The sequence below is a fragment of the Microcaecilia unicolor genome, chromosome 1 (genome assembly GCF_901765095.1).
Source record: "Microcaecilia unicolor chromosome 1, aMicUni1.1, whole genome shotgun sequence".
NCBI classification, from domain to species: domain Eukaryota; kingdom Metazoa; phylum Chordata; class Amphibia; order Gymnophiona; family Siphonopidae; genus Microcaecilia; species Microcaecilia unicolor.
The window spans coordinates 511,516,627-511,543,767 of record NC_044031.1 but is presented as its reverse complement, the minus strand read 5'-3'; the positions used below and the strand labels follow the sequence as shown (position 1 = coordinate 511,543,767).

Here is a 27,141-nt window from a genome sequence, read left to right as displayed (position 1 = left end):
AGGCCCTTCAATCAGTTTAACAATCACATCAGAAGAGTTCCTTACTCATGAGAATGCAACATACAGTTGCCCATGTGAGAGACTGAGAGTGACAGTGTATTTTACAGACAGTGTAAGAGAGAGATACACAGAGTGATTGAGTGTGTGTGTGTGTGATGTCTGTGTGTGTGTGTATGTGTGTGAGTGACAAAGTGATTAAATGTTTGTCTTCCCTTCCGTTCTGTGCATTTGCCTCCACTGATGTTCGTACCTCCCTGTATATGATTGTTTGTTAGAGATTCAATCCACTCCACTTCCCTCCTCCAAGTTCCGTTCTGTCTGATTGGTTCTTCATTCCTGTGACGTCGCGTTTGTTTGCTTTGCAACTATGCAGCATTCCGTTTCCTCGATGTGAGGGCGGGGACAGTGAGAGCCAATGAAACGCTGAACTACAGACTTATGAACCCTACACTGCCACAGTGCCACAGAGTCAGCTTCAGAATGTTGGAGGTGCTTTTTATTATATAAGATTTATGGCATTTTATCCCACATTAAACATGAATTAGATTGGAACCTGGGAGCATTTAATTTTTTTTCCTGGAGAGAGTAATGCATTGCCCGTCGTTGTCTCACAGGCTCTCTCCCCAGCTATAGCCAGCTCTGCATTTGGGGGGGGGGGGGGGGGGCGCAGAGGTGGACTGAGGAGAGAGCCTGTTGTTAAAAATTTGCCAGCACACCAGTGGATAAATATATAATACTGACATACTGAAATCTCATGATTTAGCTGTTTCCTGCTGGCTTTAAGTGTGCTCTGAAATTTGCGAAGCTGTGGGCTATGGGTTAAAGGCAGGAGAGGGGGGAGGGAAAGAGGGAGCAATGTTTTGACTTGGAGAGAGAGAGAGACAGAGACTGGGGACTATGCATGTTTAAGCTGTGTACTCACTTGTTTATTCCTGGTTTTTTTGAGAACTGGAAGTGAAATAAAGTCTTAAAATCTTGTCCTAGCCACATTCTCCAAAAGCTGTCATTATGTAAAATCAAACTCTCCTTGATGTATTCCACATGTGAAGCCAGCAGGGAGGTCATTTGTGTCCCCATATTAGTCACTTGCACTTCCATTTTTCCCATTTTGTTTGCCTGCTTTCTCAATTTAGTAACAGTTTCCTTGGAAAATGTACACAGTTGATCAGCAGAGTAATCTTGGTCCTAGTCAATACCTTTCAAATATCTCGTAAAGAGATGTTCTTGGTAACCATTGGGGCATTCATATACTAACTCAATAGCAAAGATCTCACTAGGATAACAGAAAGAACATGGACCTGTTTGAAACCCATTTTCATGTACAGCAGATTCTGTTATTCCAGAAAATAATTATAGTCCCGGTAAACCTAGTTCTATTTTCAAATCTAACAGCACCAGAGCAGGAAAGATAAGATCCATGGACTGAAGACTAGGTACATAGAGGGGTGGGGAAAATCAAGGAAGGGATTGGTCTCCAATTTGGGGAAGGGGTGGGGGATATCTTAGAGGAGAAACCTGACTTTATGATTGCATTCTCTATAAACCTCTGCAACATCCTTGCTTTATGGAAGCCATACTATACTTTGATTTCATCAGTCCCTATCTTTACATGAACTACATATCCCTGGCATGAAGGTCTTTTGTCAGCATTTTTATTATCTTTGCTCAATCCTATTTAGTGCTTTGATTTTGAAAAGTTGACAGGTTGGCTGACTCCATTTGCTGAACACTTACACTTATTATTTTAGAAGCATGTAAAATAACTCTTCCAAACGTACCTGCTTTCGCATTACATCTGTAGCTTGCATAATGTAACGGGGAGGCAGACCATGACTTCGAGCAAGAATAATGGCCTGTTCTAAGGTGACACTTAAAGTGCAACTGCAATGAAAAACACATTTCAAATGAGTGGTGTTATGCTGTTAACACATTCTCTGAATTCATTTATCAGCTTTATATCTCCACAAATACGCACACGCATACCTACACACGTACCCCCGGATTCTGTAGAGGTCACCCAAAGTTGTTCACCCAATTTTGGGTGCCTAGGGAAGATGCACACACAGTCATTAGTTAATGAGGTGTCAATCAATAATTGATGTTAACTGGCACCAATGTAGAGCTATGTGTGTATCTGCCTTAGGCGTTATTCCATAGTGCTAAACTCCAACGGAATGTGGCCATGTTAGAAGCATGGGTTGATCAGGGGGTGTTCCCAGAAGTTAGATGCCATGTTATAGAATAGTATAAAATGTGCACCCAATTGCCAAAAATGGGGGGGCCAGGTTTCAGCAAGCATAAATGCTGACGCCCAAATGTTAGGCATGAAATCCGTGCTAAGATAATATTCAGCAAAGGACGTTTGGTGTCAAGTGCCCTTTGCTGAATACTATCATAGCATGCATGTTTCTGGCACCTAACTTTGGCCACCATTTACTGAATTACCCCCCCCCCCCCCCCATTGACACATTTGGGGGAGAGGAATTATACAACAGGACACCTGTGATGAAAGTCCAAGAACGTTACAATTTTATGCCTATTTTAGAAAGCCAATACAAGCCCTGATGGCGTTATTCTATAAACCTTGCGTATATATAGGCACAGAGAGGGCACCTGTGCATATTCTACAAAGGAAAGTAGGCCTCTACTTTCCTTTATAGAATACTAGTGTAACCACGTATATACATACATATGTGGTTAGGTGCAAGCACTTACAACAGCCATAGAACTGGCATAAATGTGTGCACCTAAGTGCCAGTGATATGTGCTGAAAGATCCATGCTCAGTACTATTCTATCAGTAGCGCTCCAGACTGAGTGCTGTTTATAGAATAGTGTTAAGTGCGGATTCCTGCGTCCAACTTTGGGCTTACATGAGCTGAAACCTGGTGCAAATCCTCACACACAACCACCAAATTGTAGAGTAGCAAATCTCCTGGACCGGATGGTATTCATCCTAGAATACTGATAGAACTGAAAAATGAGCTTGCAGAGCTACTTTTAGTGATATGCAATTTATCCTTAAAATCGAGCGTCGTACCGGAAGATTGGAGGGTGGCCAATGTAACGCTGATCTTTTAAAAAGGTTCCAGGGGAGATCCGGGAAATTATAGACCGGTGCGTCTGACGTTGGTGCTGGGGAAAATGGTAGAGGCTATTATCAAAAACAAAATTACAGAGCACATCCGAGGACATGGATTACTGAGACCAAGTCAGCACGGCTTTTGTATGGGGAAATCTTGTCTGACCAATTTACTTCAATTCTTTGAAGGTGTAAACAAACATGTGGACAAAGGGGAGCCAGTTGATATCGTGTATCTGGATTTTCAAAAGACGTTTGACAAGGTACCTCATGAAAGGCTACAAAGGAAATTGGAGGGTCATGGGATAGCAGGAAATGTCCTATTGTGGATTAAAAACTGGTTGAAGGATAGGAAACAGAGAGTGGGGTTAAAAGGGCAGTATTCACAATGGAGAAGGGTAGTTAGTGGGGTTCCTCAGGGGTCTGTGCTAGAACCGCTGCTTTTTAATATATTTATAAATGATTTAGAGATGGGAGTAACTAGCGAGGTAATTAAATTTGCTGATGACACAAAGTTATTCAAAGTCGATAACTCGCGACAGGATTGTGAAAAATTACAGAAGGACCTTACGACACTGGGAGACTGGGCGGCTAAATGGCAGATGACGTTTAATGTGAGCAAGTGCAAGGTGATGCATGTGGGAAAAAAGAACCCGAATTATAGCTACGTCATGCAAGGTTCCACGTTAGGAATTACGGACCAAGAAAGGGATCTGGGTGTTGTGATCGATAATGCACTGAAACCTTCTGCTCAGTGTGCTGCTGCGGCTAGGAAAGCGAATAGAATGTTGGGTATTATTAGGAAACGTATGGAAAACAGGTGTGAGGATGTCATAATGCCGTTGTATCGCTCCATGGTGCAACTGCACCTTGAGTATTGTGTTCAATTCTGGTCGCCGCATCTCAAGAAAGATATAGTAGAATTGGAAAAGGTGCAGCGAAGGGCGACTAAAATGATAGCGGGGATGGGACGACTTCCCTATGAAGAAAGGAGGCTAGGGCTTTTCAGCTTGGAGAAGAGACGGCTGAGGGGAGACATGATAGAGGTATATAAAATAATGAGTGGAGTGGAACAGGTGGATGTGAAGCGTCTGTTCATGCTTTCCAAAAATACTAGGACTAGGGGGCATGTGATGAAACTACAGTGTAGTAAATTTAAAACAAATCGCAGAAAATTTGTTCACCCAACGCGTAATTAAACTCTGGAATTCGTTGCTGGATGTCGCGTCCCTCACCTGTGCCGCTTCTCCATCGGGCGTGCCGCGCTGTCAGGGTGCCGCAGGGAGTGTTGGCCAGGAGAGGCTGTCGGGCGCCAGGCCCCTGCGTCGCACCGCTGGAGTCCTGTCTGCGGTCTGGGCTGCTCCGGCCCTCCGGTCCGCTTCGGTGGCGGCGGGGAGACGCCGGCCAGGTGGACAGGGCCGGCGTTCCCCGAGAAAGGGATCCCTTGCAGGCGCGGAGCCTCAGAGGGATGATGTCACTCCCCACAACGTCCAGATTGGCCGATCGCGGCTGACTCCACCTCCTGCTTCTGGCCGGCCAATCCGGGGCTGTTGAGTCACGGTTGTGGGTAGCTCCGCCTCCTTTCAGCTGTTACCGGTCCTCCTGATGGGGAGGGCTATTTAGGAGCAGCAAGGTAGAACTCTCATTGCTTCGGCTTCTGCTTTTGTGGATTCTGTGGCGTTGGGTTTTTCTTGGACTGTTTCTGCTCTGACACTTGCCTGGACCTGGACTCTGCTTTTGTTTGCCGCCTGCCCTGAAACTTGCCTGGACCTGGACTGTGCTTTTGTTTGTCACCTGCTCTGAGACTTGTCTGGTCTTGGACTTTGCTCCTGCTTTCCATCTGCCCTGGAAGTCTCACCTGTGTCTACACACCCCTGACCTCCTGAGGAGTTGCTGCTCCACTCTCCAGGTAAGATCAGGATTGTCCGGCTGCCTAACTCTGTTTGGCACAGGGGCTCACTTTCTGAGGGTTACTAGGCCTGACAGTCCGCCACCGAAGCAGACCGGAGGGCCGGAGCAGCCCAGACCGCAGACAGGACTCCAGCGGTACGATGCAGGGGCCTGGCGCCCGACCGCCTCTCCTGGCCAACACTCCCTGCGGCACCCTGACAGCGCGGCACGCCCGACGGAGAAGTGGCACAGGTGAGGGACGCGACACTGGAGAACGTGGTGAAGGCGGTTAGCTTAGAAGGTTAAAAAGGGGTTAGACGGTTTCCTAAAGAACAAGTCCAGAAACCACTACTAAATGGACTTGGGAAAAATCCAAAATTCCAGGTATAACGTATAGAATGTTTGTACATTTGGGAAGCTTGCCAGGTGCCCTTGGCCTGGATTGGCTGCTGTTGTGGACAGCATGCTGGGCTTGATGGACCCTTGGTCTTTTCCCAGTGTGGCATTACTTATGTACTTAAATTCATTAATACTGGAAGTAACTTTCTGGAACACCTCTGACCCTCCCATACCCCCCCTCTTTTGGGTTGTACATAAGAAGATTTAGGTGCAGTTCTTTTAGAATCGTGCATGAGCAGTTGCAGGCTCAACAGCAAATTAGTGCCAATTAATGCCAGTAACTGATTGTTACCAGTCAACTATTGCAACTCAGGATCGTGCCTAAATTTGGACATCCAAATTTGGGTATCCTTTATAAAGTCCAGCGGTTAATGTGTGCCCTGCCTACACTTTGCCCAGAGTGCACCCATGTGCACGTCTATCTGTAAAATAAATGCTATCAAACACAAATCCAGCATGTGTGCACATACGTGCATATATGCTAGTATTTTGAACATTTACATATGTAAATGACACATAAATGTTAGCACCCCATCGGTATTTATGTGTTTTATAAAATAGATAGATATAGCACCCCTGCTCTATCCAAACTACATCTCTGCACAGCAAAGAGAGGGTGCAAAGTATAAACCAAAGTCCAAATAGCAAAAGAAAGCACCAAGAGCCTTCAAAATCGGGACAAAATTCCTTTAATCATTTTCTGAAGATTGTTCCCTAAGTTGTGAGATTAAAGGAATTTTGTCCTGATTGTGAAGGCTCTTGGTGCTTTCTTTTGCTATTCAAACTACATGTCTGGTCATACTTATGTATATTTAAGTACAGGCCATCTTGTTAGTATGCTTACTTATACCTGGATAAATTGTCACAAAAGTTTATAAAAGGCCTTTCCTGCAAGCAAAACTGACTTTACACGCAGAAAAAACCTTTACAGAATTATCCTTGTTATGCTGGATATGCATGCATTTCAATTTGAATCTTTGAATTTGAATCCAAAGGGAAAAAGTGATACAAATCAGCACAATGCAGATGCATTTTAATAATATAAAGTATTCGTTGAAAATCAGGGAAAGAACTACAAAGAAGGCCATATGATCTTTATCTGCATATATTTTTCTCTGTTTCTGTATTTCAGATAGTGTGGTGTGCCACATTTTCATGGTAAACTTGATGTACTTGATCAGTCCAGCATTTATTTTGCACATCTCAAGCAATTTATAATCTTATAATCAATTCACTTAACACTGCAATGATAGCTTTGTTTACCATTAAGTGGTCTTTGGTTCCATATGCTCCATTTTTATTATCCTTCTGCTCTAGTGCCATGATGTTATTGGACTCAGTATGATTGTATGTTCTATTGGCATCTATTGCAGTGAATAGTTATGGATTGTAGGTAGACAAGTTAGAGGTCTGTAATTTGGGGAATATTGCATGTATCTCCCTTAAGAGTACTGCTGCTATCTTGCAACAGTTGAATTCCCCAATGACTACTCTCTTCTGGGGCCACCAACTTCACCCTAATTGGTTTGCAGCTAAGACTCTACACTGTGTTTCATGCACCCCTCTACTTCCCGCTTGTCTTATCTTTATTATCTTCCTCTTCACTTCTGGTACTTAGCTAGCTATCTAGCAATATTCAGTGGGAGATAGCCAGCTGTCTCCTGCTGAATATCGTCGGTTAGCGCCTAGCAGGTAGCTGGTTATATACAATATAACCAGCTATCTGCCAATTTTTGGCACATCACCAGCTAAGCTTAGCGGCCAAATTTGGCTGCATCAATAGCAGACCTGTCTTTGGTCATTTCCAACTTAATCGGCCAGTGCTGAATATTGCCTTGGCCAATTATGTTGGAATCGGCCAGAAATCAACCAGATGTTTTGTGCTGGTCACCGAAAACAGAATGGCATTGAATATCCTGGCTCAGTGCTGACCGCAGGAGGCAGTGAAGTTTTTGCAATAATGGTGTGATGTGGTCATGTCGCTTACTACCTTCTATTAGTCTTGCTGCAGCATTCTGTATCAATTGGAGCTGGTGCAGATCCTTTGTAGTCACAGCAAACAGAAGAACCACCCACTCAAACAGAATCAAGCAGAGAGGATGCACAGGACTGTGCTAGTAGACACAGCTAAATGGAAGAACGGCCCACTCGTGCCACAGAGAGAGAGACCGCTCAAGGCTGCGCTAGTAGTCACAGCTAAACGAAAAAGCAACCCACTCAAAGACAAACAGAGCCAAACAGAGAGGACGCTCAGGACTGTGCTAGTAGACACAGCTAAACGGAAGAATGGCCCACTTGTGCCACACAGAGACCGCTCAAAGTTGTGCTAGTAGTCACAGCTAAACGAATAATCTTAACCAAGTCAAACAGAAATACAGAGAGGTAGCTCAAGGCTGAGCTAGTAGTCCCAGCTAAATGGAAGAGCTGTCCACTCATGCCACAGAGACAACTAAGTTATAGAGACCAGTTTCATATAGAGGGGCATTTTTGATATGACATCTAAGTCCGACTTTGGACATTTTGCAAAAAACGTCCAAAATCTGAATACAACAGAAGGTCATTTTCAAAAAAAGAAAAATGTCTATCTTTTTTTTCCAAAAATATTGTTTTGAACAAGTTTTTGTGATTTGGACGTTTTGTTTCTCGGTCCATTAAAAAAAAAAAGTCCAAGTGCAAAATGCACAAAATCAAGCCATTCGGATGGAGCCAGCATTTTTAGAAGACTGGTCCCTCAGACATCCTAGGAGGCACTGCAGTGGACTTCAAAAACATGCTCCCAGATATACATTTCACCATTGCTCCCTTATTTTGTCTGCTGAGCCCTCTAAAACCCACTACCCCTGACTGTACACCACTACAGTAGCCCTTATGGGTGAAGGGGGAACCTAAGTGTGGGTACAGTGGGTTTATGGCGAGTTTTAGATAGCTCACAGTTTCCACCACAAATGTGACAGGTAGAGGGAGATAAGGACCTGAGTCCCCCACGCCATGGTGCACTCCACTGACCACTACACTACTCCAGGGACCTGCATGCTGCTCTAATAGAACTGGCTCTAACATCTGAGACTATCATAAAGGCTGGGCAGTCATATTTTTATTCACAGTTTTTGGGGGTGGGAGGGGGTCAGTGACCACTGGGGGGGTATTGGGGGTCACCCCTGGTCATTTAGGGCACCCTTTTGTGCTTATTTGTTATAAAAACACGTCTAGCTCAAAACGTGTTAGTTTTAGCTCTGGATGGTTTTGTTTTGTTCCATTATGGCTGTAAAACATCTTAGGAACATTATGGCTGTAAACATTATGACAGTAAAACATCTTAGAAATGCCCAAATCCCACCCTTACACACCTCCGACATGCCCCCTTGTGTTTTGAATGCACATCTGACGGACTTCATAGAACAACGCCTAAAAATTGGTTTTGAAAATATTGATTTGGATAAGCTGGAGACTTTCTGCATCTGTGCTGTTAAATTGAGGAGGAGGAGACAGAACTCAAAGAAATTGGTACTCGGTAGGTGAGAGGCTGGCACAAGTGCAGTGTACACTTCCATGGGAACCCCGCAGGATCTGCTTCCATCCCAAATGGGATCCCCACAGGAACTGCTTCCGTCCCCATGGGAACCCCATTCCCATGCAAGTCTCTAGTCTGGAGTCTTTCATGAGGTACTTTGTCAAACACCTTTAGAAAATCCAGATACACAATATCGACCAGCTCACCTTTATCCACATATTTGTTCACCCCTTCAAAGGAATGTAGCAGATTGGTAAGGCAAGATTTCCCTTCACTAAATCCATCTTGGCTTTGTCTCATTAATCCATGCTTTTGAATATGCTCTGTAATTTTGTCCTTTATAATATGAATAATAATTTTATTTCAGTGCATGTTTGCTTTGGTTGCACCTCTTTAGTTAAGCACTCCCCAGGTAGATAAAGGTTTTGCCAAGAAGCTATTGCTGAGTGAACTTCTGTAATTGGTTCTGCTCTTAAAGGAGAAAAAGTGGAAATAACTCAGAAATGGACTTCAGCATTGCAGAATGTCTCAATCTAATTTGTCTCCACACATGAGGAATGCGCTGTTTTTTATGCTGCTGATCACAGAGATTTTCCTTACTATTCAATAAGTATTCTGTCATCCTACGCCAAGAGTTTTATCAGAATGTCAGTCATAAACACTTTCAGTTTAAATGCTGATGAGAAGAAAATTTCAGTGTAATGTTTTACTTTTGGTTGCTTGATATGTCAAAGTGAATTATATACTGCTCTAACAAAATGGATGGCAAACGTAGAAAGAGGTCTGAATTTGTTCATCCTTATTAATTCAACTGTTAAACTGCTACTAAATCTGTACTTAGACACCATACATATTTCCATTGAACTATTTTTTTGTCAAAAGTTTACATTTATACTAATAAGAAATGCCACTACATGTTGTACGTTAGATACTCTTCTGACATGATCAACTTTTTAGATAAAATAATTTGATGAGTGTTGCATTTTAGCAACAATGGATGTTGAAACACTTTACACTAATATTCCATAAGATTATTGAGAGAGTTCTATTGAAGAACACATGACTGAGGAAAATATTGGTTGCATTTTTGATCTCCTTTACAGATATAGCTTTGAAAAATAACCATTTCTGTTTTGATGGTGTATTTTACCAATCAATCAAGGGTACGGACATGGGTTGCACCATGGCACTGTCCATTGCTAACCTATGTATGACTAAATTCGAAAGGGATTTTCTGTCCTCACATCCATATCAAAGACATTTGAAGGTCTGGAAAAGATATATTGATGACATTTTATCATCTGGCAAGGTACAGAATAAGAAGTGTTAGAGTTTCATGAATGGATTAGTTGTCTGGATATGAATCTGAAATTTTAATTAAATTTTAGTAGGCAGGAAATATCATTTCACGACATCTTAATTGTTAACAAGGAGGGCATATAGATAACAGATATTTACAGGAAACCAACAGATATGAACAATCTATTGCATTATAGGGTCCTTTTACAAAGCTGTGGTAAAAAGTGGCCTGCGGTAGCGTGGGCATGTCTTTTAGGCGCAGGCTGGGCCATTTTTACTACGGCTGGGAAACAAAGCAATTTTTTAAAGGGCCGGGAAATGGGCCTGTGCTAAAACTAGCACGTGCCTATTTACGGCCTGAGCCGTTACCGCCACCCATTGACCTAGAGGAAAGGGCTCATGCACTACCCATGCAGAAACCATGCAGCATGTGCCAACATGGGTGCACTTCTGGCTACCGCTGGGAATGGCCCCTGCGATAGAAAATAAGTTTATGCTGGATGTAAAGAGCAACTAATTAAGAAACTGCAGATGGCCCAAAATACAGCGGCCAGATTGGTTTCTGGAACGTCAAAATTTGAAAGTGCAACGCCCCTCCAAGAGAAACTGCATTGGCTTCCTGTCAAGGATCGAATCACCTTTAAACCAGGGGCGTAGCTACGGGTGGACCTGGGTGGGCCCAGGCCCACCCAATTCCAGCCCAGGCCCGCCCAGCGCCAGCGCCAGCTCCCATTGCCAGCCACTGCTGCTTTTCCTGATGAGCAGCAGGGCCGGCGCCCGGCGCTACAAAAAGAAGCGTCGCTAAGGACAAGAAAAAATGTTTTTAAAAAAACGCGGCACTGCAGGCAGCCTCGAAGCATTGGCTGCTGGCTCTATGCAGGCTCCTCCCGTCTCTTACATCACTGCCCCTGTAGCGAAGCAGGGGCAGTAACGTAAGAGACGGAAGGAGCCTGCAGAGCCAGCAGCCAATGCTTCGAGGCTGCCTGCAGTGCCGCGTTTTTTTTTAATCATTTTTTCTCGTCGGGTTAGCAGCTCAGTCAGCTGAGCGCTTCTTCTTTTTGTAGCGCCGGCCCTGCTGCTCATCAGGAAAAGCAGCAGTGGCTGGCAATGGGAGCTGGGGCTGGTGGGCCTGAATGGGAGAGGGAAAATGGATGGCAGGATGGGGAGAAAGAGGAAAAATGGAAGGATGGGGAGAGAAAGAGGGAAAACAGATGGGAGGATGGCAGAGAAAGAGGGAAAATGGAAGGATGGGGAGAGAAAGAGGGAAAACAGATGTCAGGATGGGGAGAAAGAGGGAAAATGGAAGGATGGGGAGAGAAAGAGGGAAAACAGATGGGAGGATGGCAGAGAAAGAGGGAAAATGGAAGGATGGGGAGAGAAAGAGGGAAAACAGATGGCAGGATGGGGAGAAAGAGGGAAAATGGAAGGATGGGGAGAGAAAGAGGGAAAATGGAAGGATGGGGAGAGAAAGAGGGAAAAACAGATGGGAGGATGGCAGAGAAAGAGGGAAAATGGAAGGATGGGGAGAGAAAGAGGGAAAACAGATGGGAGGATGGCAGAGAAAGAGGGAAAATGGAAGGATGGGGAGAGAAAGAGGGAAAACAGATGGGAGGATGGCAGAGAAAGAGGGAAAATGGAAGGACGTGGAGAGAAAAAGGGAAAACAGATGGGAGGATGGCGGAGAAAGAGGGAAAACGGAGGATGGGGAGAGAAAGAGGGAAAACAGATGGGAGGATGGCAGAGAAAGAGGGGAGATGGATGAAAGGATGCAGAGAAAAAGGGAGAGTGGAAGGATGTGGAGAGAGAAGGGACACTGAACAGAAAAGGGTAGAGAGATAGACACTGGTTAGAAGGAGGGAGAGAGACATTAGATGGAAGGATCAAGAGAGAGGGTAGATGGGTGGAAGGATGGGGAGAGAAAGAGGGAAGACGCTGGATGGAAGGGTAGGGAGAAAGAGGTGACACTGGACGGAAGGATGCAGAAAGAAAGAGGGGAGACTACTGGAAGGATGGGGCGAGAGAGGGGAGATTGGAAGGATGGGGAGAGAAAGAAGAGAGCTGCTGGATGGAAAAGGAGAGTAGTGAAAGACTGGAGAATAAGAGGAAGGGGCATGGGGAGAATAAGGGTGAGAAAAAGATGAAAAGCCATAAGTAGATGAAGGAAATTAAAGAATGGATAGTAAGAATGAATTAAATCAGGACAGAGAGAGAGAGGCAGAAAAATATTGAAGAAAGCAAAGAAAAAGGAGAGAAAAATGACAAATGGCCAGGAAACCCTGGCAGAAGAGTCAAACGAAAACGAAGGAAAGCAGAATCTAGGGACTGGGAGCAACACAATGAGAAAAGGTAAATGGCCACACAACAAAGGTAAAGAAAATAATTTTATTTTTAATTTAGGATAAAGTAATATGGTGTTAATAAAGTTTCAGAGACCAATACTTCCTTCCTTAGGTCAGGCGAGGATACCATAACAGCATTATACTGACCTGAGGCAGGAGGTTTTGGCCTCTGAAAGCTCATTGAAAAGGGTGTTAGGCTATTAAATAAATTTTCTGAAATCTGATGCACTGAAAAGCAGCACTTTACCCTGTGTGACAAATGCATCTGAGTGTGACTACATTTTGCTGGGGGGGGGGGGGGGGGGGGGTAGAGAGAAAATTTTGTGCCCACCCACTTTGGGTTCAGGCCCACCCAAAATTGGCAGTCTGGCTACGCCACTGCTTTAAAATCTGCTCTCTAGTTCACAAAATCCTATATGGTGAGGTACCTGGCTACACAGTGGCATACCAAGGGGGGGGCGGTCTGCCCCGGGTGCACGCCGCTGGGGGGTGCCGCGGCGCGCGCCTGTGGGCTTCGACTTCGCTAACTTTGCTCATTCGCTGTAGCTCCCTCTGCCCCGGAACAGGTTACTTCCTGTTCCGGGGCAGAGGGAGCTGCAGCGAAGGAGCGAAGTTAGCAAAGTCGGAGCCCACAGGCGCGCGCCGCAGCACCCCCCCAGCGGCGTGCACCCAGGGGGAAAGGTGTAATTTCACAGGCAGGGGGGGGGGGGGGCGCTGCACCCAGGGGGGGGGGCACATCAGCGATGCGCCCCGGGTGCCATCCAGGCTAGGAACGCCACTGTGGCTACATTATAGATCTCATCATCCTACCTCTCAGGAATTCTTTCAGGCTCTCCCAGTCATATCTTAACCTTCATTATCCAAACTGCAACGGCATCAAGTACAAATCCACGTATGCTACATCCTTCTCTTTCATCAGTATTCAGCTTTGGAACTCTTTGCCGAAAACCATAAAAACCATCACCAACCATCTAACTTTCAGGAAATCACTAAAGACCATGTTATTCGGAAATGCTTATCCCACGGCCTCTGCATGTGTCTCCACTGTTGGATGCGCATCGATCTAGAGACATTTTGGACACATTCCCCTTCCCTCTTCCCTCCTGGTTTCCCTACTCTTTCCGTCAATTCCTACTCTTCCGCATTATCTCTTGTAGTTTTTCCTGCTGTATTAGCTTCATTTTACTGCATTGGCATTTGCCTCTGTGGTGCGCTGTAAGCCACATTGAGCCTGACACAGTTGGGAAACTGTGGGGTACAAATGAGATAATAAATAAATAAAAATAGAAAATGATTTTCTACCGTGGGATTCGGCACACAAAAAAATCGGAATTACCGCCAGGCATATGCGTTATCCCAGTGGTAGTTCTGATTGGGCACCCACTACCCATGCCTTTGTAAAAGGGCCCCTGTGATAGCTGCCACAGGGCTTTGAAGAAAAACCTACCATGCAGTCAGTTTCTAAGAGTGAAAACAATTTCTTCAGAACGGGGTCTATATGAGAAATGAATAGGTGATCTTAAATCAAGATTCAAGGAAATAGGGTTCCTGAAGGTTGTATTAATGAATGCTATGAACGAGCAGGCCTTAAGGATAGGAAAGAGCTTCTCAGAGGAACAGAGAGGCAAATAGATAATAAAATTGTATGTGCTCTAGAGTTTAATCATTTGTTTAATGATATTATAAAAATGCTGCAAACACATTGGTATTTAATTGTCTGAATGCCTTTTCTGATAAAGAACGTTTAATAACCTATAAAAGGAGCATTGACAGATATATTAGTACCATCTGCATTTAGGAGGAGTGAGACACTGAAAACAGATACACTACGAGGACATGTACAGTTTGTTCAGTGAATGTAGCTATAAGATCTTTGTACGTCTGATTTTTTTTTTTTTTTGCAGCAGTTTTCTAACTGCAAGATAGAAAAAGATTGTTTGTCTGCTATTGCCCTTGTGACTTGTTTTATATATGGAAAACTAAACATGCTCTAAATAAAAGAGTGATTGAACATCATAGTGCAATTAATAGGAAGATAATAGAACTTAAGAGTAGCCTTACTGAGTCAGACCAATGGTCCATATAGCCCAGTATCTTGTTTTCCAAACAGTGTTCAAGCCAGGTCACAACTACCGGACACAAACCCAAATTGTGGCAACACTCCATACTACAAATCCCAGAGTAAGCAGTTGCTTCCCATGTCTGTATCAATAGAAGACTATGGACTTTTCCTCCAGGAACTTGTCCAAACCTTTTTTAATCCCAGATACACTAACTGGTGTTATCACATCCTCCAGCAAATAATAAGATCGAAAATACTCTAATGCCTTTGTATTGCTCCATGGTGCATCTGCACCTTGAGTATTGCATTCACTTCTGGCTGCCGTATCTCAAAAAAGATATAGCAGAATTAGAAAAGGTTCAAAGAAGAGCAACTAAAGAGGATGGAACTCCTCTCATATGAGGAAAGGCTAAAGAGGTTAGGGCTCTTTAGCTTGGAAAAGAGACAGATGAGGGGAGATATGATTGAGGTCTACAAAATCCTAAGTAGTGCAGAACGAGTAGAAGTAAATCAATTTTTTACTCGTTCCAAAAGTACAAAGACTAGGGACACTCAAGGAAGTTACATGGAAATACTTTTAAAACACAGCACACCAGCGAAGTGAGTGAACGCCCCGGAGACCAGCGCTGAAGAAGACTAAGGCTGGTGGGGGTTGGGGACCCCCGCCAGCAAAGGTACCTTGCGGCGGGGGGGTCAAAAGTGGCAGGGGAGGTGTGGCGATGGCAGGGGGGAGGCGGCTGGGGGAGGCGGGCTAAAATGTGCCCCCCGACCTTGGGCTCTTGACCCCCCCCCCCTCATGCCGAGGTCTGCCTACGCCCCTGGTTAAGTGCTGCTGAAAATCCAAGGATGGCCTGCTTACCATGATTTAACCAGGCAGGAGCCTCTCCTTCCTGGTTAAATTGTTCTTAATATCAACCCTTTAGTTATTAAAACAGGTTATTAATTAATAAATTTCATCATAGATGCACAAGAAGTTATGCCTTAAAGCAAAGTTGGTTCTTGTTTCAAGATAAAGCTAAATTAAGTTTTTGAATAGGGAAGGCAAAAAGAGTAAAATGGACATGAGAAAGGGAAAAAGAAGTATACGTCTCTAGAGTACTTTTTAAATACTTATGTATTTATCTATTCAATTTAATACATTATCAGCCTTATTTTCGAAAGAGAAAGATGCCCATATTTCGACCCAAATTGAGAGATGGGCGTCTTTCTCCCATGGGCGCCTAAATCGGTATAATTGAAAGCCGATTTTGGGCGTCTTCAACTGCAATCTGTTGCAGAAATGGGCAAAGTTGACGGGGGCGTGTCGGAGGCGTGGTGAAGGCAGGACTGGGGCGTGTTTATCAGCCGAGGAGAGATGGGTGCCCTCGGCCGATAATCGAAAAAAGAAAGGTGTTTTTAGCGCGAATTTGGGTCACTTTGTTTGGACCCTTTTTTTCACGAACAAGTCCCAAAAAAGTGCCCTAAATGACCAGATGACCACCAGAGGGAATCGGGGATGACCACCCCTGACTCCCCCAGTGGTCACTAACCCCCTCCCACCAAAAAAAACTTTAACAACTTTTTTTTTCCAGCCTGTATGCCAGCCTCAAATGCCATACACAGCTCCATCACAGCAGTATGCAGGTCCCTGGAGCAGTTGTTAGTGGGTGCAGTGGACGTCAGCCAGTTGGACCCAGGTCCATCCCCCCCACCTGTTACACTTGTGGTGGTAAATGGGAGCCCTCCAAACCGCCCCCAAAACCCACTGTACCCACATCTAGGTGCCCCCCTTCAGCCATAAGTGCTATGGTAATGTTGTAGAGTTGTGCGCAGTGGGTTTTCGGGGCATTTGGGGGGCTCAGCACCCAAGGCAAGGAAGCTATGGACTTGGGAAGTATTTTACTTTTTTTTTTAATTGTTACAAGTGCCCCCTAGGGTGCCCAGTTGGTGTCCTGGCATTTGAGGGGGACCAGTGCACTACGAATCCTGGCCCCTCCCATGACCCAATGCCTTGGATTTGTTCATTTTTGAGATGGGCGCCTTCGGTTTCCATTATCGCTGAAAAACGAAACTGCCCAGCTCAAATCCGATGCATTTGCCCGGCACAAACCATATTATCGAAAAAAAAGATGGACACCCATTTTTTTCGAAAATTTGGTCTGTCCCGCCCCTTCACGTACCCGTTCTCGGAGATAGACTCCCATGGAGATGGGCGTTCGCGTTCGATTATGCCCCTCTATGTAGCTCGTAATCACAAGAGAGGGTAATACAGCATACAAGCATGCAATATAGACAAGAAAAAGCAACACTGGGCCTTCAAGAAAGAGACAATGGCAGTCCTTTATTGTGAAAAAGACCCGACACGGGCCGTGTTTCGGCACACAAGTGCCTGCCTCAGGGGTCAAAGTGTGTCTTCACAATATATGAGCAGGAATGTTCAGACAGTCTGAGTAAATTGCCAGCTACCACTGAGCGTTTGTTCAATCCTAACAGTTTTCACACAGACAGCGTCTGTTAGGATTGAACAAACACTCAGTGGTGGCTGGCAATTTACTCAGACTGTCTGAACATTCCTGCTCATATATTGTGAAGACATACTTTGACCCCTGAGGCAGGAGCTTGTGCGCCGAAACACGACCCGTGTCGGGTCTTTTTCACAATAAAGGACTGCCATTGTCTCTTTCTTGAAGACCCAGTGTTGCTTTTTCTTACCTCTATGTAGCTCAAAATATTTGCTATGTTATATGCAATATATAAGAACCCCAACCATCCATCCACATCAATCACTTTCTCTACTCTATCCCTTACAACTACAAAAAGTCATTTATTTATAATTTGGAAATAAATTAGTAATGAGAGAGAGGTTAATAATATGGTCAATATTCCAGAGTGACTGGTAGGATCATGCATATAGCTAGGACTTTTTTTTGCCAATGTCAACTAAAAAGTCTTATCAGTAAGGGAAAAGCACCAAAAGTTACAAATAAAGCATTAATGTTCTTCAACTTTCATATTTTTCTTTCTTTATATATAAAGCTATAGAGTGCAAAATGGCTGTTTACTTTCACACTGCAGTTTGCCATCACTTAGATGGCACAGATGTTACATGTCAAGGATATGTTCACATTATAGCATGCCACATCAAGAAGCCGTCAGTACATCTGTGTTAGAAGAAAAAGATCTCTCACAAGTCTTTAGATTGCACAATCATCTTTGAGTACACAGTCAAAACGGTCATTTACTTTCATATTATAGTTTGCTATGATTTTGAAACATGTTCTACATTGCCAGCTTGCTAGTTGTGATGCAGTGTCTGTCATCTCTTAATAGATCTTTGTCACAAGAGAGATTTTGTGCCGTCTGCATTGTTCACCAGGATCGTAAACTTCTTGGAGCTATTACAGTCAGATTCCGATAAAATAGAATGGTTGCCACAGGTTGCACCAGAACTCTGCAATATCAGGGCACTTAAATTGCAGTACTTGCAGTGTTGAACATGGAGCCTTTTGTTGCAATATTTATTTATTTATTGTGAATTATTAACCATCTGTATGAAGAGATTTACCCAAGGCAGGGAACAGCTTGACATAAAACTTACAATTGTGTTAATGGCATAATAGTAAAATGACCAAATATAAGCATAAATAATACCAATGAGGTAAATTTAGCAAACTGAATCCAAGCACAAATCCATGGTGGTACAGGCCCCTCCTGGGAACCAAAAAAATCCCTAGTGGTCCAGTGAATCTCCTCTCAACTCCCCAAGGACACCCCCCCCCCTGACCGACCTCCACCAACCTCACCCTGCGGGCCCTGGGTCAAACCCTCTAGTAACAAGCCCTGGTGGTCTTGTGACATTCCTTCCCTCCACCCCCCCCCCCAAAAGCCCTCCACATACCATCAAAGTTGGAGGCAGGAGGACTGCCTCCTCCTTCCTGTCTCTAGGCCACCCAGAACAGAATGGCAGCACCTAGCCCCTGCCCGGTGCATCCTGGGATGCACTGGGAGGGGCCTAGGCACCATATATGGAAAGAAACTCCTAGACTCTTCCCAGTGCCATTCAGGATGCACCAGGCAGGGGATGTGAACTGCCATTTTGTTCTAAGTGGAACCAGAGGCATGAAGGAGGAGGTGGTCTTCCTGCCTCCAATTTTGAAGGTATGTGGAAGGGTCTGGGGGATGGATAGAAGGAATGCCATAAGACCACCAGGGCTTGCCACAAGGGGGTCTGGCCTACCTTGGGTTGGTGGGGGTTAGTTGGGAGGTCATGAGAGGGTTCACTGGACCACCAGGCATTTTTTGGGTTCCAGGGGGACGTGCAGAGGGAAGTCCGGAAGGGGGGGAGATCTTGTTAAGGGTCTTGGGGGGGTCAGGTGTGGGATTAGGTCAGGGTCAGAGTCTGCTGGACCACCAGGGAACGTTTTTGGGGCACCAGCGGCAGTGGGGGGGGGGGGGGGGGGTTGGGGGTCAAAGATCCTTGCACTGTCAAATGCATTTGACAACTCGAGTCGCAAACAGTGACCAATGCACAAAGGGGGATCCATACATTTCATTTGCATGCAATCCCTTTTGTGCATTGGTTACTGTTTGTGACTCGCTAACTTTACCCAAGACACCCATATTTAACGGGTGCCTTTGTGCATTGGCCTCTTAGTTGTGATTAAAACTGGTGAAGACCAAAACTTTTAGCCTTGGACATTTTTGCTTTGTTCCATTATAGCAGAAAAACGTCCAAATTTTGGGAACGACCCCTTGTGATTTGTAAGTGCTGCATATGAACTGCATAAAAAAATGTCTTAAAATGGGTTTCTAAAATAATGATTTGGACTTTTGGCAACAACAACAAAAAAAAGTCCATCTGCCACTTTGTGCCGCTTTTTTGACATTATTCGGTTTAAAAAATGAGCCCTTTAATGTAATTAAATGTGTGTTGTTGATTAAGGACATGAGATTTAAAAGCCATTTTTTTGCCTCCAGCTGCAGATATTCCTGACCAAGGGCCTTGATTACAAAGGTACGCTAGTGTTTTTAATGCCTGCTAAAAATTAGCGCCCACTAACCGTGTAGGTGTGCATAATATTCCTATGGGCACCTACACAGTTAGCGTGCGCTAATTTTTAGCATGCACTAGCGTGACTTTGTAAACAGGGCCCCAAGTTCCTCAACAAAAATTTTGACATCGAAACACTGAACAAATCTGGCAAGAACTTTTCTCCTGTTCAGTCACAAAACATTGCAATGCATAACAAGATTGCCATGAGTTGCTTCCATTTCTTCTAGCAAAGTTTTAAAGAGCCTGCGGGTTAATGACAAGCAGACACTGCTCCCTTTAAGCTGAGGGGGAGTCCTCCACTTACAGTCCTGCTAGTGTGGGTTCTGTTTCACTGTCACATTTTCAATAGTGAAAGACAGGCAAACTCTGCAGTACTCCAGGGAATCTGCCTGTCTGAAGTGATTGAAAACACAATACTGAAGCATCATCCCCCCACTGGCAGTAATGCAGTTGGAAGACTCGCACTCAGTTTGCAGGGAACAGTGCAAGCAGGCTATGACTGCATATATAATTCATGTCACATCAGATATAATGTTGTTGAGAGTGTTTGATTAAATTTTTGCATTTAAGTTCTCCTGGTGAATAACACAGTGGAATATTAACAAGGGCCTGCCTCACTGTTTCTGCAGAACGCTAACAAATCCAACATTCTTACCCACCATTGCTGGTGCTTCATCAGATGTAATAGAAAATATTTAGTTTTTAATATCAGTACCTCCTTTGTCATTTTCCAGACTGATAACCTGAGCGATGACCTTGTTCCAGTCATAGGTGAAACAGCACCCACCTTCTCCATAACTGTGTTGTATGTTGAAGAATAGAATCATGCAATTACCGTTAAATGTGAGATACCATTTATATCAGTACTCTCATTTAAAGTCAAACTTATAGCATTGCACTTTATGAAATCAGTTTTTAATTGCCTGTTGAGATTGTCAATGTCACATGCACGTTGCCGAACAAGTCATAAGTACATAAGTATTACAACACTGGGACAGACCAAAGGTCCATCAAGCCCAGCATCCCGTTTCCAACAGTCACAAATACCTGGCAAGATCCCAAAAAATTCAATAGGTTACATTGTAAAAATCTCTCTTTCAGAAAATCACGTTTTTCCTTTTGTGCCGTACAGAGCACCAGTGTAACTTGCTTTGGTAGAACTCTCATGTCTCTTTGTAAGCTTCAGGAGAGTGTCTCTTTGCTTTCTGTATGATTCCATGCATTTTTTTAACATACTCAGCCATGTCACCAGCATCCATATGTAAAAAAGATATCTCAAAACACTTGATGGGCATGCCATAATGGTTTCACTGCACAGTGTGCATATGATCTTTTCACTTTCAGGAACAAAAGCATACCTCTCTCTTCATTTTTCTTAAAAAAAAGTCATGCCTTTTTGCATTGTGACATTTTGGGAAGGGCTACTTAACTTGCTATATTAGTCTATTTTATCATTGCACTTTTTCCGTCTTGAAAGTTCTTTTTCTCTATACACCTGTCTCTTCTAATGTGATGTTTTGCTAGCAAAGGTGGTTGCCAGGAATGTCATCTTTATTCACGCCTTATAGTCTGCGAAGTTGGGCTGGCTGGGTGGCGACTCTGCTTTCTTTTCTCCACTTTAAACACACACGATTAAGCTGACAATTGAGTGGGTGTTCGACATTAGAGTTACACAGCTAGTGTGAGTCTGTGTGAGGAATTTCATCTTTATTCATGTGACAAGTAAAAACAAGACATTTCCATGTGACCTTTGTACTCTGGCCAATAGCAATCAGGTAGCAAATCAGGAGCATGGGACACAGAAATCCTCAGCAACTGACACTGCTCACACAGGCATGTGGGTTACAATATCTCATCTCTGTCATATAGTCAGAATACAGACAGAATACGGGATTACAATTTTTTATTTATTTTATTTACAGCAATTTGATATACCGCAAGGGGGCCAAGATAAGGCATCTATGCGGTTAAGAGAGAGATAAGGGTTGGTAGGGAATTCAAGGGTTGTGGGGAGTGGTAAATGTGGACCCATTCACACAAGCTGTTCATGCTTATTGTAGGGTAACATATTTTTTTGATTTAACATGAATGAGCATTGAGTCTGTTCACATAGTCTTTTGCCAGTTAGAACTGGCATCATAATTCAATGAAATTCAAAAAGACTTTCATTATTGCAAAATATGTCAACTAATTATATTTTCCAAGGACGGCTTCTAGAACATAATCAGCTTAAAATTTTCTTCAGAACAAAGTGGCAGGCCATAAATTCTGGTCTCATTAAAACTTAAGTTAAAATTCTTGGCATATTTTTGGAGCTTTTGAATGTAATCCCTGCTGGTGCATCAGAGTGATGAGAATTTGGCATTGAGCAAGAGGCATGCGTCATTCAGGACAATGAAAGTTTCATGTGCACAGCTGTCACTAGTTTCCCCTTTTTAAATGATGGAAATGTATTATATTAAACATTTTTGCATGAAACACATAAAAGATCCCTAGTTCTAATATAAACTCACCAATCTTACAGTCCTATAGGAAGCAAAGGGAAATAATTGCTGGCAGTTAAAAAAAAACCCCGATATTATCTTAGCCCATTATTAAACCAGAAATTATTTCAAGAAGTTTTATCTAGAAGGCAAGAAGCAATTGCTTTACAGGCACAGGGAAGTTTAAAAAAAACCTAATTTCTGATAAGGCTCCTTGAGTTTTTCCAGCAGTCACTTATGAATATAAAGCACATATATAATCTAAATATAATTACAATATGAATTCAAATACTGAAAATGTAGAATGAAAACTCTTTTTAGTTATAAACGTTTTTGTTATTTATGGTTTGATCTCCAATAAACTTAACTTTTCGTAGATTGGTAATGCAAATCTAGTGGTAGACGTCAATGGGCTGATTCACTTGGGGAGAGATGGTGCAATTTACAAACGATTTATCCAACTGATATATATCCCATTAAAACTCCTCTCCCAAATTCAAGACCAAAGCAGCTAAAAAAATCTAACAGGTCCAAGCTTCTAGATTTGTGAATGGATTTTCAGCCACACTAAGGAGGTAATTCTACAATGGTACACATAATTTAAGCGGTAAAGTACATGCTCACATACAGGTGTGGCAACATACCAAAGTTGGGACCATTACATGATTTGAAATCTTTTGCCTAGTGTATGGTGGCAGCCAAAAAAGCAAACAGGATGCCAGGAATAAGGTATGGTATGGTATATAAGACCAAGAATATTATAATGCCTCTGTATCGTTCCATGGTGCGACTTCACCTTAAGAATTGTGTTCAATTCTGGTCGCTGTATCTCAAAAAAGAAAAAGCAGAATTAGAAAAGGTTAAAAGAAGAACAACCAAAATGATAATGTGTATAGAACTCCTCCAATATGAGGAAAGGCTAAAGAGGTTAGGGCTCTTCAGCTTGGAACATTGATGGCTGAGGGGGGGATATGATTGAGGTCTATAAAATCCTGAGTGGAGTAGAATGGGTAAAAGTGAATCGATTTTTCACTCTTTCAAAAAGTACAAAGATCAGGAGACACTCAATGAAATTACATGGAAATACATTTAAAACAGAGAACAGTTAAGCTCTGGAACTCACTGCTGGAGGAGGTGGTAACAGCGGTCAGTGTATCTAGGTTTAAAAAAAGTTTGGACAAGTCCCTGGAGGAAAAGTCTATAGTCTGTTAATGAGATGGACACGGGGAAAGCCACTGCTTGCCCTGGGATTGGTAGCATGGAAAATTGCTACTAATTGGGTTTCTTCCAGGTACTTGTGACTTGGATTGGCCACTGTTGGAAGCAGAATACTGGGCTAGTTATATTCTTATTTCATGCAGTGGCTGCCTTAACATTAGGTCAACTGAGGTGGGGCCTCAGCAGCCGTCTTTGAGGAGCAGTATTGCTCCTTTCCACCTACCACACTGGCCAAAATATGGCTTCTTCCCCCTTCCTTCCTCAACCCCCTTCCCCGAGTTTACCTTATTTTTTTGATTTCCAAAAGTTAGTGGTGGCAGTGATTCCCATACGCTGCCCTGTCGCCGGCACTGGCTTCTTCTCTGAATTGCAGCCACCTCTCTGACATAACTTCCTGTTTCCTCAGGGGTGGGCTGCAGTACAGAGAAAAAGCTGGTGCCAGCAGCAGGGCAGCATATGAGAATCGCTGCTGATGACGACTTTTGAAAATCAAAAGAAGAAGGTAAACTCAGGAAAGGGGGTTGAGGACTCGGGGGGGGGGGGGGTGTCATCTCATCCCTGCTTCAGGTGGTAGATTGCCTTGGGCCACCCCTGATTGCATGTAGTTTGTTGGTGTGTGTGCAGAGGATGGAATATGGGCAGAATGCATATGTATGTGCATAGATTATAAAACAGTATAATTTTGGGGCATGTATGACAAAAATTGCATGCACATTTACATCTGTGCCTGCCACTCTAGTGCCTACTTTTAACTTTGTGATGTTGATGATAATGATGATGATGACATGGTATTTATAGTTAACTAACTCCCAATAAAATTGGTTCAAAGCGGATTACAATCAGAAGTAAAAAAAAACAATCTCAGTACTGGAAAGGAAATCAATAAAGTGGGCATAGTCTGTTCCTTCCTGGTTTTCTTCTTACCTCTCCCAGCGTGCCATTAGTGTATACTCTAGTGGATCCTCCTGTACTTCTATCCCACTGTCAGTTGGTGTACCTCAGGGATCTGTCCTGGGACTTCTTCTTTTCTCCATCTATACTTCTTCCCTTGGTACTCTGATCTCATCCCATGGTTTTCAGTATCATCTTTATGCTGATGACTCCCAGATCTACCTCTCCACACCAGAAATCTCAGCCAAAATCCAGGCCAAAGTATCAGCCTGCCTATCTGACATTGCTGCCTGGATGTCTCAGCGCCATCTGAAACTAAACATGACCAAGACTGAGCTTCTTATCTTTTCCCCTAAACCAACCTCTCCTCCCCCATTCTCTATTTCTGTGGATAACACTCTCATCCTTCCTGTCTCATCAGCTCGTAACCTTGGGGTCATCTTCGACTCCTCTCTCTCCTTCTCTGCACTATTCAGCAGACTGCTAAAACCTGTCGTTTCTTTCTCTATAATATCACCAAAATTCGCCCCTTCCTTTCTGAGCACACTACCAGAACCCTCATCCACACTCTTATCACCTCTCACTTAGACTATTGCAACTTGCTTCTCACAGGTCTCCCACTTAGCCATCTCTCTCCTCTTCAATCTGTTCAAAATTCTGCTGCACGACTAATATTCCGCCAGTGTCGTTATGCTCATATTAGCCCTCTCCTCAAGTCACTTCACTGGCTTCCTATTCGTTTCCGCATACAGTTCAAACTCCTCTTATTGACCTATAAGTGCATTTACTCTGCAGCTCCTCAGTACCTCTCCACTCTCATCTCTCCCTACATTCCTCCCCGGGAACGCTGTTCACTGGGTGAATCTCTCTTATCTGCACCCTTCTCCTCCATTGCTAACTCCAGACTCCGTTCCTTTTATCTTGCTGTACCATATGCCTGGAATAGACTTCCTGAGCTGGTACGTCACTCCATCTCTGCCTGTCTTCAAATCTAAGCTAAAAGCCCAGCTTTTTGATGCTGCTTTTAACTCCTAACCCTTATTCACTTGTTCAGAACCCTTATTTTATCATCCTCACTTTAATATTCCCTTATCTCTTGTTTGTCTGTCCTAATTAGATTGTAAGCTCTGTCGAGCAGGGACTGTCTCTTCATGTTCAAGTGTACAGCGCTGTGTACGTCTAGTAGCGCTATAGAAATGATAAGTAGTAGTAGTAATAGAACTCTTTCCAAAAATACTAGGACTAGGGGGCATGCAATGAAGCTACAAAGTAGTAAATTTAAAACGAATCGGATAAAATATTTCTTCACTAAACATTATCAATAGAAATCAAACAAAATAAAACATGGAAAAGAAAATAAGATGATACCTTTTTTATTGGACATAACTTAATACATTTCTTGATTAGCTTTCGAAGGTTGCCCTTCTTCGTCAGATCGGAAAAGGGCAACCTTCGAAAGCTAATCAAGAAATGTATTAAGTTATGTCCAATAAAAAAGGTATCATCTTATTTTCTTTTCCATGTTTTATTTTGTTTGATTTCTATTGATAACCTTAAGAGTGGACTAACACGGCTACCACACTTCACTAAACATGAAACTAAACGCTGGAATTTGTTGCCAGAGAATGTAGTAAAAGCGGTTAGCTTAGCGGGGTTTAAAAAAGGTTTGGATGGCTTCCTAAAGGAAAAGTCCTGCACATAAGGCGTCAGAAACAGCTGATCACAGCAGGAACTTCCTTGAACGAAGGCGCTACTCCGGCGTTGAACTAAAGAAGACTCTCTTCGGCTGCAGCAAACGAGGTATCTGATGCGGCGGCGGGGCGGGCGGCGGCGGTGGCGGGTTGGTGGCGGGAGGGGGTCCAATGTGGCAGCTGCGGCGGTTGGGGGGGCGACGGGGGGGGGTGGCTTAACAGTGCCCCCCACCTCGGGCTCTGGCCCCCCTCCCAGCGAGGTCTGGCTACGCCCCTGCTTTGAGATTAATAAGATCCCTTAATGATCACTGCTTAGGCCTTCCTTCATCATTTGTAGCCCGCTCAGATTCTACATGGGAGATTGCATTTTTCTTTTTAGCTTCTTTCCCATGGAATGGTCTCTCTTCAGAACTGAGGGATGAGAAGCTCCTGAAACCTTTCAAGGCCTCTCTAAAAACCCAGTTCTTCCGGTTGGCCTTTGGGGATTCTGGAATGGTTGTCTGAGGTATTGTGAACTCGGTTCCTGCTTTCTGCCTTTTTCTCCCCTCCCTTTTTGACCTTTCCTTCTGCTGTTCTATCAGGTGTGATTGTTCACCTGTCCTATCTCAAACTATAGTTCTCTTAATTTCTTTGATTTAGTTTAAATATTATAAACTGCTATAATCTATGTGTGCCAGCTGAGGCAGCATATCAAGTGTAGATACACTAAACATAACAGGTAGATTTGTAGAACATATTCAATTGAATCAGTCCTTAACACTCCCTTATTCTCCAGTGCTTATTCCCCCATCCAGTTTGGAAAATAACTAAGGATTCAGGATGCTAATTAGCAGCATACGTGTAGGTTTGCAAAATGGTGTAAGTGGTGGAGTAGCCTAATGGTTAGAACAGTAGGCTATGAAATGGGGGAGCCTAGGCCAAATCCCACTGTGTCTCCTTGTGATCATGGGCAAGTCACTTAACTCTCCATTGCCTCAGGTACAAACTTAGGGGCCCTTTTTCAAACCATCGATAAACCCAACGCAGGCTTACCGCAAGCTATCCCAGAACTACCACAGGCCCAGCGTGGTCGCTGGCGGTACTTCCGGCTCAAGCACATGCCATTTCCAGCAGTCTGGAAATCATTTTCTTTTTATTTCCGGAGTTAACCCAGCAGTAATCAGGCATCGCCATGCACTGCCTGGTTACCGCCGGGTTACCGTGGGAGCCCTTATCGCCACCTCAGTGGGTGACAGTAAGTGCTTC

The 27,141-nt window shown here is 43.7% G+C and overlaps 1 protein-coding gene across 1 annotated transcript in view; it reads right to left on the bottom strand.

The window, feature by feature from the left end:
* The window catches only part of PREX2 (phosphatidylinositol-3,4,5-trisphosphate dependent Rac exchange factor 2), a 523,586-nt gene that overhangs the window by 8,783 nt on the left and 487,662 nt on the right, over window positions 1–27,141 (bottom strand). The window contains 1 exon segment of the mRNA XM_030215317.1: window positions 1,779–1,881. Coding sequence (XP_030071177.1) covers window positions 1,779–1,881 — 103 coding nt within the window.